Source organism: Mirounga angustirostris, unplaced genomic scaffold, assembly GCF_029215605.1.
Source record: "Mirounga angustirostris isolate CCGP_5_RB_7025 unplaced genomic scaffold, mMirAng1.0.hap1 SCAF_13, whole genome shotgun sequence".
Lineage (NCBI taxonomy): Eukaryota > Metazoa > Chordata > Mammalia > Carnivora > Phocidae > Mirounga > Mirounga angustirostris.
The window spans coordinates 393,491-405,848 of NW_026991721.1; the positions used below are offsets into that span (position 1 = coordinate 393,491).

At 64.5% G+C, this 12,358-nt stretch overlaps 2 protein-coding genes across 5 annotated transcripts; one reads left to right on the plus strand and one right to left on the minus strand.

The window, feature by feature from the left end:
- Positions 1-7: 7 nt before the first annotated feature.
- Positions 8-5,875, minus strand: LMNTD2 (lamin tail domain containing 2). Its single transcript, XM_064575921.1, has 14 exons — positions 5,412-5,875; positions 4,915-5,002; positions 4,625-4,780; positions 4,269-4,340; positions 4,100-4,188; positions 3,483-3,775; positions 3,166-3,245; positions 2,989-3,077; positions 2,686-2,875; positions 2,487-2,606; positions 2,201-2,397; positions 1,793-1,908; positions 1,647-1,699; positions 8-722 (listed from the first exon to the last, which is right to left on the minus strand). Exons 1-14 carry the CDS (start codon positions 5,873-5,875, stop codon positions 591-593), a joined length of 2,139 nt encoding a protein of 712 aa, XP_064431991.1. The 3' UTR covers positions 8-590.
- Positions 5,876-5,889: 14 nt separating this feature from the next.
- Positions 5,890-10,507, plus strand: RASSF7 (Ras association domain family member 7). 4 transcript variants are annotated; one of them, XM_064575923.1, is made up of 6 exons: positions 5,890-6,021; positions 8,472-8,602; positions 8,788-9,500; positions 9,640-9,768; positions 9,845-9,926; positions 10,010-10,507. In XM_064575923.1, the coding sequence occupies exons 1-6, from the start codon at positions 5,891-5,893 to the stop codon at positions 10,039-10,041; spliced, it is 1,218 nt and encodes a 405-aa protein (XP_064431993.1). In that variant the 5' UTR covers position 5,890; the 3' UTR covers positions 10,042-10,507. The 4 variants fall into 4 exon arrangements, with proteins under 4 accessions (XP_064431993.1, XP_064431992.1, XP_064431995.1 ...); XM_064575922.1 differs by having other exon boundaries at positions 9,845-10,507; XM_064575925.1 differs by lacking the exon at positions 9,640-9,768.
- The last annotated feature ends 1,851 nt before the right edge of the window (positions 10,508-12,358 follow it).

Consider the following 12,358-nt stretch of genomic DNA (forward strand, 5'->3'; position numbering starts at 1 on the left):
CCACCCACTGCCAAAGCTGGCCTGGATTGCAGGCCAAGGAGCCCCAGTGTGGTCATGGGAGCCCCATGTGAACTCTGGCTTCATGGAACCCAGAGCATCTCGGGGGGTTTATTGGGGGGTGGGTAATGGGCTTGACATAGGAGAGACTCTTCTTGGTGGAGGAGATTCAGAGGCTGGGATCGCCAGCGGTAGGCACAAGAAAGATCCCAGGCTAAGAGAGCCCAGGACCCCAGCACTGGCCCAGCTGCCCACTCCTTCTACCGGGCCCAGGCCGAGGTGGCTGGAGCAGAGCCCCATCAGCTCTCTGGCAGGCCCTCCAGATGCCAGGGTGCAGCCAGGCCTCCCATCCCGGCGGATATGTGCAGGTCCTCGCCCACGCAGGAATGGAGAAGCCAGTTTCCTTCCCCTGGGGCAGGGTATCCCCAGACCAAGCGAATCCTTTTCGACTCTCACGTGTACATAAATGCCGTTTACTTCGTAGGCGATGTTGGTTCAATAAATTATGCAGTCGGCACTGCCTGCCTCCCACGACTCTCCTCCAGCGCGGCCCCACGGTCCCTGGTGCCCACCCCCACGCTGCCCTCCACCCCCTACAACCGCGCTTTCCAGTCGGTGGTGACCGGCGGGCAGGGGAGGAAGCGGAAGCCGTATCTGCTCTCAGCCGCACTCTGCACCGACAGCACCACCATCGGGCAGCTCCGGTCCACCCTCTTCCGGCATACCTGGGGGCGCGGAGCCTGAGAGGCACGCGGGACTGGGGGGGGGCGGGGGAGGGCTGCACAGAGGGGCAGGGCCGGGAAGGGGAAGGGGCGCGGAGCCTGAGAGGCGCGCGGGGCTGGGGGGGGGCGGGGGAGGGCTGCACGGAGGGGGCAGGGCCGGGAAGGGGAAGGGGCGCGGAGCCTGAGAGGCGCGCGGGGCTGGGGGCGGGCCGGGAAGGGGAAGGGGCGTGGAGCCTGAGAGGCGCGCTGGGCTGGGAGGGGGCGGGGGAGGGCTGCACGGAGGGGGCAGGGCCGGGAAGGGGAAGGGGCGTGGAGCCTGAGAGGCGCGCGGGACTGGGGGGGGGCGGGGGAGGGCTGCACGGAGGGGGCAGGGCCGGGAAGGGGAAGGGGCGCGGAGCCTGAGAGGCGCGCGGGGCTGGGGGCGGGCCGGGAAGGGGAAGGGGCGCGGAGCCTGAGAGGCACGCGGGACTGGGGGGGGGCGGGGGAGGGCTGCACAGAGGGGCAGGGCCGGGAAGGGGAAGGGGCGCGGAGCCTGAGAGGCGCGCGGGGCTGGGAGGGGGCGGGGGAGGGCTGCACGGAGGGGGCAGGGCCGGGAAGGGGAAGGGGCGTGGAGCCTGAGAGGCGCGCGGGACTGGGGGGGGGCGGGGGAGGGCTGCACGGAGGGGGCAGGGCCGGGAAGGGGAAGGGGCGCGGAGCCTGAGAGGCGCGCGGGGCTGGGGGCGGGCCGGGAAGGGGAAGGGGCGTGGAGCCTGAGAGGCGCGCTGGGCTGGGAGGGGGCGGGGGAGGGCTGCACGGAGGGGGCAGGGCCGGGAAGGGGAAGGGGCGCGGAGCCTTAGAGGCGCGCGAGGCTGGGGGGGGCGGGGGAGGGCTGCACGGAGGGGGCAGGGCCGCGAAGGGGCGCGGGACAAACCGCGCGCGCACACTCACCCGGACCCTGTGCTCCTTCCTAGCTAGGCAGTCCTCGAGGCACAGCCCAGCCTCTGCGGGGAACAATGACGCGATCGGTCAGGCGGGCCTCCCACCTCCCTGGCGAGTTGCCCGCCCTCCTTCCCTCCGCATCACTGCGTGCTCACCGGGGATGGAGGGCAGGAGCTCCGGCGCGAGGGTCTCTGCGGCCTCGGACTGCGCTGGTACCTCCCGTGGGCGGAAGATCTTGCTGGTGCTCAGCCGGGGAAAGAGGACCCGTGTCCTGGTGGGGCGAGGGGGTCGTGAGATCCGGAGCCCGCCCGCGGGAAGGGCAGTCCTGGAGAGGAAGGGGCCTGGGGAGGCGGGGGGCCTGGGAGTGGTCTTGAATTTCTAGGGGGCGAGCCTGGAGAGGACAGGACCTGGGGAGGTGGGTGGTGGCCCTGGTCAGGAACCGGCTTGGGGAGCGGCCCCAGAGGGGGCTGGACCTGAGGTAGGGGAATGGTCCTTAACAGGGAGTCTGGGGAGACGGTTTTTGCAAGGGTGGGGCCTGGGACCAAGGGACCCGCGGTGCCCACCCGGGCCTCCGACGTCTGGCCCGGGCTTCCCGCACCCTGCCGGCGTGGGAGTGTTGAGGCCCAGGCTTCTGCTCGCAGGTGTCAGCCCCACGCCCGGCCTCTGAGAGGGGGAAGCGGTCTATGGACAAATCGGTGTTGTCAGCGAAGATCCTCGAGATGGGGGACACGCAGTGGGGGGCCTTATGCTCGCTCAGGACCTGCAGGGCCGGCCAGGAGGGGCACAGCGGTCACCCCCGTCCCGTGGGGCTCAACCCCCACCCCACCTCCGGCTGGGGTGCACACTGACCTTGCCCTTGGGGTTCAGGAGGAGAGTCACACATCCCCGGCTGGAGCGAAAGTGCACGGGCTCCTGGCCCAAGGAAGAGGGCAGCTGCTTCTTGGTGCTGCGGGGCCCCTCGCCCCAAACCTGGTGGGCATCATGGGGTGGTGAGGAGTGGTGGGGGCCTGAGCCGGGGCCACGGGGGCTCGCGGGGAGCGGGGCGCACCGTGACATGGTGCCCTGGCGCCAGCAGCGTGCCCGGCGGGAAGCGGTACATGCACACGGGGAAGTCATGCAGGTGCTGCTGCAGCCTCAGGCCACCCAGGTCCGCAGTCTCCTCCAGCGACTGGTTGAGGATGCGCACAAACCTCTCCCGGCCGTTAACAGCCACGATCTTCAGGCAGGAACCCGTTGGGCTGGGGTGAGGAGCAGGGAGAGTAGGGGCACTGTGCAGAGAGGCGTGGGCACCCCTCCAATGCGCCCTGGCCGAGACCCACTCCTGCTGTGACCCACCGGGTCACCCCCTCACCTCCAATGGCATGCAGAATGTGGGTGCTCTGGATCTGCACAGGACTCCCTCATCAGGACAGTCTTGCCAGGCTGGTCCCGGTGGGCTTTCTGGAGATCCAGGGAAAGGGGACCTGTTGGAAGGGGTACCTCCATATGGAGCATCCACTGTGGACATCTCATGGGAGGCCAGACCAACCTGCAGCACCCTGAGGGTGCACTTGGGAGAGGAACAGCTCCCGGGGTCAGATCCAGAGCAGGAGGGCTGGACCCTGGAGGCTGAGGGAAGCAGAGATGTAACTCCAAGTATGGGCCTGGGGGGGCAGGGGGGTCTTGGAGCCAGAGTGCCGAGACAGCAGCACTTATCATCCAAGACCACCCTAATCCCTAGGGGTGGCCTTGCTCTGGGCAGTTGTGAAGACCAAGCTGTTGGGGGACACGGTGTTTAGGGCTTTGGGCAGAGATCATAACCCTGTTGGGGGGGGGTTGTAACTGGGGAGGCTCGCTCCACCCCACCTTCAGGCTGTGTCTGCATTTCCCTGAGGCTCCTCGAGCGTGCCTCTGTCAGCTCAGAAGAATGGCAGCCTGACGTGCCGGGTGGGTGTCCTGTCACCTTCTGCATGCGATAATGTTCAGCCGGCTGGCCACTGCTGGAGTCGGAGTCCGCGCCCCCCGAGCTGCTAGTGCCCACGAAGGGCAGGGAACTCCACTCGACACTCTTGAGACGCTGTTCCATGCGCTGTCTGCGCAGCTCCGAGCCCCACTCGTCCAACGGTGGGGACTGCGGGGGTGGCAGGGGTCGTGGATGCCTGTGGGCCACAGTGCTGATCTGCTCGTGGCTGCTGGCTTTGGCTTCTAGACTCCAGCCTTGTGCCCATCTAGCCTCCCCAAGATGGATGGGGCACCCCGGGACCCGACCTAGGGAAAAGGCTCCTGGAAGGACCATGAGGGCTCCGGAGCCCTTTTCCTTCACTGTGAACCTCATCCTACATATGAGAGAACTGACCTTCGAAGGTGTGAGTTACTTGTCCAGACACACTAAAGGTAGAACTTGGACTCTGGCCCACATATGCCAAGGCACGCTCTCCCCCCTGCCCTGCACCCCTGGAGGATTGCCTGACCAGCAAAGTTACTTTTGGTCTGAGCTGGACTCGATGTTGATGAAGAGGTTGGGATACCGCTGGGCAATGCTGTTCCAGTCCACGTCCTCCAGCCGGAAACCCTGGTCAGGAAGCAACAGGCATGTGGCCCTCCCATCCCGCAGGGCTGCCGGCTGTGAAAGCACATGGGGGCCTTGCTTACCTCCCCGGTGGAGGGGCCCTGTTCACTCTCAGAGAGGTCACTGAAGTCCATCAGGGTTTCTGCAGTTACCACCTGCACAGGGGGAGTGGAGGCCAGTGGGCAGGGGCTGGGGAAAGAGCCTCTCTCCTTTGACCTCACCAACACCTGAGAGACACACTTGCTGTGCGTCCACTTGGCGGAACCAGGGGGTTCCTCCCTGCCCCGTGGTCCTGAGGGGAGACAGGCTTCCCAGGCAGGCCAGCCCCCCTCCCCCCAGCAAAAGCACCCGAAGGAGAGACACTGGCTACCCAGGGGATGTCCAAGGAGGGTTGGGGAGGGGACACGGGAGGCAGGAGGGTGGGCCGAATGGGGCTTACCTCCACACTGCCGGTGGAAGATCGTAGTATGCGACCCACCCAGGAGGAGCGGGCCAGCTGCAGGAGGCAGGACTTCTGGAAGGCCTGCAGCTCAGCCTCCAGCTGCTGCATCGTGGTCATGGTCTGCAGCAGACGTTCCTCCAGCTGGGACTTCTCCTGCTCCAGGAGGGTGCATAGGTGGGCAGGGTCTTCTCCAGGTGCCGACCCCCAAGGCCAACCCCTACCTGGCCCCTGATCCTCACCCCAGCTTGGGTCCCCTGCCCAACTCCCTGATCCCACCTGCCCCTCACCAGCTGGGCCTGTTTCTTCTGTTCTTTCAACTCCAGAGTCAGCTTTTGGACCTGGTTCTGCAGGAACTTTTCCTGATTGCGTGCGCTCCTGGGGGGAAGGGGCAATCTCAGCAGCCCCCAACTCGAGGTCAGTAGCCAAGAAAGGGAGAAGGAGGGGCCCCTCTTCACTGACACTGGGGGCCCAAGGGCACAGAGTTCCAGGGGGCTAGGCCAGGTCTGGCTCTGAGAAGTCTGGGTTGTAGGTGGGGTCTAGGTTCAGTGACTAAAAATGTGTTCAGTTAGGATCTGGGCACGTTCACAATATATTCACTTTTTCAGGGTTAGGGTAGAGGGTCAGGATCCAGGTAAGGCTTAGGGCTAGAGGCAAAGGTCAGAGTAAGAATCAAGTTGGAGTGTCGGTCAGGACCAGTGGTTGGGGATGGGGTCAGACAAAAACCAGGAGTTTGGGCCAGAACAGAGGCTGGGTTGGGCTGGGGGACTAGTGCTTGGCTGCTCACCTCTCAGATGGAAGTCCAGCCACCTCGTGCAGGACGTGGCAATGCCGGGCATCCTGGTGGTTCTGGATGGCCCACCGCAGGGCCTGGATCTCTAGTTCCCGTTGACCCCACAGCAGCCGCAGGGTTTGAGGGTCCAGGGACTCAGGGGCCAACCTGCAATGCCAGCGATCAGGCCCTGCCCTCTGGCTGACCAGGCCCAAGTGGCTGACCACCCCTCCCTCCCTTCCTTCCTGCAGGTTGACAGAGAAGACCACCCGTGGAGAGCTGGGCTTGGTGTCCTGTGGGCATGTGGGAGCCACCGGTTCTTGGGGTGTGCCAGCTGGAGGCTCCAGGTGGCCATTGACTGGCTCTTGGTCCACCAGGGATAAGGAAGCCTCTTTCTCAGCTTCTTCAGCCTCTTGGCAAGACTCAGGGGCCATTCTTGATGTTCCTGGGGGAGCTGAGAGGGACAGTGTGACTGTCATTCTTGTGTCCTACGTATGGATGCCCCTGTGGCCATGAGCGTCTGCCTGTGCCTGACAGCCCTAGACAGTACCACTCCAAAGAGGTCTGTGTGTGCGCACACACCCCACAGGACACTAGACTGCTGGTCACATGTGTGCTCACATCGGTATGTTTCTGACCAGGACAAGGCAGCAGGTCACCCCCCACAAGCAACATGTCACCTGAGTGTTTGCACATTTCCTGTTGTCGTCCCCCTGTCACCCTTGCCTTCTAGGACCTGAGGTCCTGTCCCTCAACCTAAAGCAAGGGTCCTCAGAGGGACTGGTCCTTTGCCTGTGATGCCCCCAGACCCAGGGCCTTACCCCCAACACTCCCCTGAGGCCTGAAATCCAAGCACACCTAGGGAAACAAAGGCGCTAGAGTGTTGCCATGGATACCAGCACTCAGAAGGGGAGGGGCTGTTTGTTACCAGGAGCTTCCAGGGAAACCCCAGACCAGGGCCCTGAGTGAGCCTTGGGCCCACCCCCTGACCCAGCCTGAAGGAGAAACTCTGAAAGGCTGGGTTGTTGCCCAGCTGGCCTTAGCAGGCCCAGGGGACCATAGAGTGACCAGCAGGGCCTGCCATGGTCACACACGCAGTCTGCCGCCCCCAACCAACCTTGAGGAGGCTCCCACGGTCCCTCCCCAGCTTAACTATGGCAGCCGGCAGGTATTGGAGGCATTGCTGCCCTGCATATGGGGGCTTACTGGACTCTATCCAGCAGTGAGCCCCTCCTGAGTGCTTCCCACAGCATCTTGGCACTCAGAGGCTGATGCCCACCTACCTAACCCACAAGTTAGAAGCCTCTCTTTCTCCAGTTCATCTCCACCACCTTGGGGAGCCCTGGGGACCCTCTCATAACTATGATAACAGTTCCCTCTGCCCCAGAACAAAAATGAGGCACCAGACCTGACACACAGACCAATGCCCTCCAGCCTTCGTCCCCCCACCTCACTTTCATTCATTTAAGACTCTCAACTCTGCCTTTCTGTAGGACTTCCTGTGCTGGGGAGGATACAGGCAGGCAGGAGGACCCCCCCATGGCTTGTTGTGAGGAGGCAGAGCAGGCTCTGAAAGCCTGGTCCACAGACAGCAGAGGCTGTGAGGGACCCTGGCTGCTGAGCTGGCTCTGGTTCTGCCAGGCACAGGGTGCCCGCGTGTGTCCACAACTCGAGGAGGCACTGGGCCCCACTGGGGGCAGGGAGGGGTGGGGGAAAAGAGCCCAGGGTCATTGTCTTGCTTTGTCCCCAGCAACTTCAGGGCAGCCTTCTCCCCCACCAGGACTGTCAGCCTGGCTGCAGCCAGAGAGCGCCATCGCTCTCCCGCGGGGACTCCCAGCTCCCGACCCCTGTGCGTCCTGACGACCGGCCCTGAGGGAGCCGGGTCGGTGGGACCCTGGCCTTGGGGCGCCGCGTCTGCCCCTCTGGATGCAGAGGCTACCGGGTCCTAGGCCGGTGCCCTCACCCTAGGCAAGAGACTTATCGGACTGGGAGGCTTCTGAGGAAGTCCGCCCGGGAGCGGAGCCAGACACCTGTCCACGCGCCGCCAGCCGGCCGGGGACGCGCTTCCGCGTAGTTCGCGGTCTTCAGGCGTGCGTGGACGAGGCTCGGCCCGCCCCTCCGCGCCGCCGAGCTCCGCCCACACCTGGGCGCCGCCGAGGGCGGGGCGGGCGGGGAGCCAATGGGAGGGGCGGGGCACAGGAGGGGCAGCCAATGGGCATTGGTTCAAGGCGGGGAGGGCGGGCAGGGCGACCCTGGGAGCCAGTAGGGAGGCGCGGGGCGGGGCGCTCGGGCTGCGGGCCAATGGAGTGGCGAGCCGGGGCTCGCCCGCTGCGCTGGAGGCGGCAGGTTGCGGCGGCGCCCGGCGCCGGGAAGCAGCCGGTTCGAGTCTGCGTCCCGGAGGCCAGCGAGCGCCCAGGTGAGCCGCGCAGGGCCCCAGGTCCTCCTGCGTGCGGGGCGCTGCCTCGGGCAGAAACTCCGATGGAGGGGCGCGGGCTGGGCCGCCGTGGGGCCGCGTCGCACCTGCAGCGGCTCCGCAGCAGCGACGGCGGCCTGGGGGGCGAGCGCAGCGGCTGGCGGGAGAGAGAAGAGGGCTGCCCGCGCCGGCGAGGGTCGCCCAGGCGCGGTTCCGTGGCTCCGGAGGGCCGAGGTCTGAGTCGCGGGGAGGGGGCGTTCCCATGGCAGCGGGAAGCCGTGTTTTCATGAGGGCGCCTTTGGGTGCCTGAGGCCGGCGTCCCGTGGGAGGGGCAGTGCCTTTCGAGCCAGGTGACTGGGGAGGCAGGAAGTTCTGGATCTGGTTAATGATTCGCCTTGTTCCGGGAGTGGGGCGGGGCAAGAGGCTGGGAAGTCGGGGAGCTTCAAAGTGCTTCTGGAGGGCACAATGATTACCCATTGGGGGGGCTGGTCTTGACTACCTCCACCCCGACAACGTATGGCCTACGTGTGGGGCTAGGCATAGGAGAGCAGGACTGGCATGGGGAGGGGGCAGTAGCCCTGAACCACTTCTGGAGGTGAGAGGAGCCAGGCGGTGGTGGGGCCAGGCAGGGCCTGACCCTGTGGCCTTTGTCCTCCCTGCAGGACAGGGATGCTCTCCGGGCTAGCAGCGATGGAGCTGAAGGTGTGGGTGGATGGCATACAGCGCGTGGTCTGTGGGGTCTCGGAGCAAACCACCTGTCAGGAAGTGGTCATAGCACTAGCCCAAGCAATAGGTGAGTCCTTTCAGGCAAGATGGCCCAACAGGTGCACCTGAGGTGGGGCCTGGCCCTCGGGCCCCTTCCCCCATCAAGGGTGGGGCTGGCTCATGATCCCTCTTGCCCTTCCCTAACTTCTCAAGCCAGGTGGATGGAGGGTGTTGGGAGGGGTGCATAGGCTGACCTGTCTCCTCCTACCCCAGGCCAGACGGGCCGCTTTGTGCTCGTGCAGCGTCTCAGGGAAAAGGAACGGCAGCTGCTGCCCCAGGAGTGTCCAGTGGGTGCCCAGGCTACCTGTGGACAGTTTGCCAGTGATGTCCAGTTTGTCCTGAGGCGGACAGGGCCCAGCCTTGCTGGGAGGCCTTCCTCAGACAGTTGCCCACCTCCTGAGCGCTGCCCAGTCCGAGCCAGCCTCCCCCCAAAGCCACGGCCAGCCCTGGGCCACGAGCAGCGCCAAGCACTGACCTTCAGCCTGGGATGCCCTGGGCTGGCCCCCAGCCCTGCGCTGCCTGAGCCTGTGGCCCCGGTAGCACCAATCCCAGGCTCCTGTGCAGACCTGCAGAGCCTGGAGCGAAGGGTGCGGAGGAACGCAGTGGAGCTGGGTCAAGAGGCCTTCTGGGAACAGGAGCTGCGGCGGGAGCAGGCACGGGAGCGTGAGGGGCAGGTGCGCCTGCAGGCCCTGAGCGCAGCCACTGCCGAGCATGCTGCCCGGCTGCAGGCCCTGGATGCCCAGGCCCGTGCCCTGGAGGCTGAACTACATCTGGCCTCTGAGGCCCCTGGGCCCCCCTCACCCACAGCATCTGCAACTGAACGCCTGCGCCAGGACCTGGCTGCCCAGGAACGGCAGAGCGCACAGGTACAAGGCAGCCTGGCCCTGGTGAGCAGGGCCCTGGAGGCCGCCGAGCACGCCCTGCAGGTAAGCCCACAGGCCCCCGAGCCCCTGCTGATGTCCCCAATGTGAGCAGATTTGGGGGTTGGTCTCAGGGTCAGACTAGGGAGAGCATGAGGCCATGGAGCCCTATGGCTGTGTCCCCTGAGGGCTCCCTGTGCCCCAGGCCCAAGCCCAGGAACTTGAGGAGCTGAACCGGGAGCTCCGTCAGTGTAACCTGCAGCAGTTCATCCAGCAGACGGGTGCTGCACTGCCACCACCCCCCCGGCCAGACAGGGGCCCCCTCAGCACACAGGTCAGAGTGGTTCTGGAGGGAGGCCAGGTGGGTGGGAGGCCTGGCCCAGCTCCAAGCTGACCTAATCTCCCCATAGGATCTTCTGCCTCCAGCCAGAGAAGAGCCCCTCACAAGGACCCCTCAGAATCCTGCTCTAGTGTCCGGCCTGAGTCCAGAGAGTATGTCGTGTCTTCCCCACTTTCGGTGGGACAGGGTCTTCCTGGGGCCTCCTCAGTCCCCTCAGCCTGTGCCCTCCCCACAGTTGCCCCAATGAGGCAGAACTCCTGGAGGTAGCAGCTCTTGCCCCAGAATGGACATCCACTGCCAGCCCAGCCCTGGGCTCCAATGACATGAGCGAGGGCAGCCAAGGCCAGCCCGACCCGGACAACAGGAGATTGGCGGTCGCAGAGGATTCATTCCCCCATACAGTGGGAAGCCCTGGTGCCCTGGGTCTGAGACAGAACACCTCAGAGCCCCGGGGTTTCCACTGTGGGGGGCAGGGGGAGGCTGAGGACACTTGCCCTAGTCCCTGCCAAGTCTGCCAAGCCCCCTGGAAAAGCAGGGGGCGGGACCAGCTCAGAATTCGCTGCGCCCCAAAGGCCATGGCTCCTTATTGGGGTTGGGAGATGTGTGGACACTGCTCGGCCTGTGGGTGTGTGCTTGCATGTGGGAAGTATCCTTCCTTGAGCCTGCATGCACACACGGCGTGCCGCCTCCCCTACCCCAACCCTAAAACCTCAATAAACTGCCCAGAATGGCTTGTGTGTGTCCTGAGGCTGTACTGGACAGGGTCTGTGGGACCTAAAACTTGAGACCAGCCAGAGTCACTGGGGAGTACCCCAAGCTACCCGGGGCTGGCCACAACCAGGGCTCTTGAGGAGGGGGGGTGTCTCCCGGGGACCAGTGGTCAGTTGGGCCCAAAGCTGGGGCTTGTAGGGCCTCACATTTCCAGCTGCTGCACCCAGGGGCTCTCCTTGGCAGCCCAAGCCTGGGTTGAGAGTTGGACAGTATGGGGCCTTAACAGCAGCCTCAGCCCTGGTCTGGGTGCCCTCCTCTGGCCTACTCCTCACCAGTAGCACGAACTGCCACCCCATTGGGATGGCTCCTGGACATGCCAGACCTGCCTATCAGGTTTACTGAGAGCTTGTGGGGGCAGGTCCCCAGACTCCTGGTCGGCCAGGACCAAGGAGCTTCGCCCAGAAGAGCTGTGTAGGCCCCATGAGGGTGTGGCTGCCCAGCCCCCCAACAGGCCCCCTCTGCTTCCCAGGTGGGTGTGAAGGCTCTGCTGTGTGCCTGCAGCCTCAAAATTAGGGCAGAGTGATGTCCAAATCACGGTCCTGGTCCTGGGTGGGCTGCAGGTCCCACCTGTGAGCACTGTGGCTGGGGTTGGAGCTCTTTGTGATGGTCAGAACCCAGGGGCTCGGTGCAACCATGGATATTAGGGAACAGGAAATGGAGGCATCCTAGATGATAGGGGTCTTTGTGCTGAGTTTGGGGGTCAGCAACTTTGGGATGGACTCAGCCTTCTGGAGTGGCCCCTGAGCTGGGCCTGGTGTTCCCCACTTCTTTTGAGGCCAACCATAGGGGACATGAAGTCCTGAGTACAAGGAGCAAGGAAGCCACCAAGAGGCAACACCATCAAGAGCATCTTGTGGGGGAGGGGGGGGCAACCAGGACTGGATACTTCCTGCCCAAGATGGAACAGGACTGGGAGCGACGACTGGACAGGCCAGGCGGCAGCAGGGCACTTCTGGCCCAGGCTCCTGACTCCAAAGCCCCCAGCCCTACCCGGCTCCTACCTACACTCCCACCCGAGCCCACCGTCTACCTCACAGCAGCCCATTCCAGACAGGGCCAAGTGCAGGGTCACATGGGTATAGCCTGGAATGCAAATGCTGATCGTGTTGTGCCCTGGATGGGAGGGCTGGAGCTATAGGCAGTCACCACCAGGTCCAAGGGGCCTGCTCTCCCCACCCACAGCCCTCACCTGTGCTCAGGTGGGTTGGATGTACCTCTGGGCACCTGCCCCGAGCCCCAGCACGGGTCATCTCCCAGGCTGAGCACATTGGCCAGCACAGGGCAAAGCCAGGTGCTAGCTGGGGACTAGCCCACGGCCTCCCGGTGTCATGTGCTTTCCCACCCCCAAAGGGAATCAGTTCCGATGCTAGCACAGCTCACACACCCCTGGTCTCCTGTGTTTGTTTCCAGGGAACACCTGTTCCTTCTGAGACCTCGCCAGGGACCTGTTCCTGGTCTGCTACTGGCTGAGAAAGCTGATGAGCCCTCTTTTCCACCTGGGAAGGGTCCTCAGGTAGCCGCTGTGCTCTAGGGTGGGGAAGGGGGCAGAACCTTCCTCCTCTGTGGCTGTTCCAGGTGGACAAAATCCCACATCCCCCAAAAGTGGCCACAGGTGCTTCAAATCAGTAAGGAAGCGTTGGAATTGCTGAAAAGTTTACTTTGGAGCTTTAAGCTGCACTTTGAAAACAATGATGTGGGCTATGCTGACCTAAGGAGAGACCCAGCTCCCCCCACCAACATACACACACATCCACGCCATGGCAGAGCAGGACCAAGCCAGGTCAGGCCAGTTGCCCATGCAGGGTGAGACAGG

Excerpts from the sequence above, each read along its gene's own strand:
- RASSF7 (XM_064575922.1), top strand. The coding sequence starts at position 5,891 with ATGGATGCCCCTGTGGCCATGAGCGTCTGCCTGTGCCTGACAGCCCTA. Across the intron at positions 8,603-8,787 it reads AGCACTAGCCCAAGCAATAG|GCCAGACGGGCCGCTTTGTG; the intron begins GTGAGTCCTTTC and ends CTCCTACCCCAG. Across the intron at positions 9,769-9,844 it reads GGGGCCCCCTCAGCACACAG|GATCTTCTGCCTCCAGCCAG; the intron begins GTCAGAGTGGTT and ends ATCTCCCCATAG.
- LMNTD2 (XM_064575921.1), bottom strand. The coding sequence starts at position 5,875 with ATGACAGTCACACTGTCCCTCTCAGCTCCCCCAGGAACATCAAGAATG. Across the intron at positions 4,189-4,268 it reads AGGGCCCCTCCACCGGGGAG|GGTTTCCGGCTGGAGGACGT; the intron begins GTAAGCAAGGCC and ends CTTCCTGACCAG. Across the intron at positions 3,776-4,099 it reads GAGTCCAGCTCAGACCAAAA|GCATCCACGACCCCTGCCAC; the intron begins GTAACTTTGCTG and ends TGTGGCCCACAG.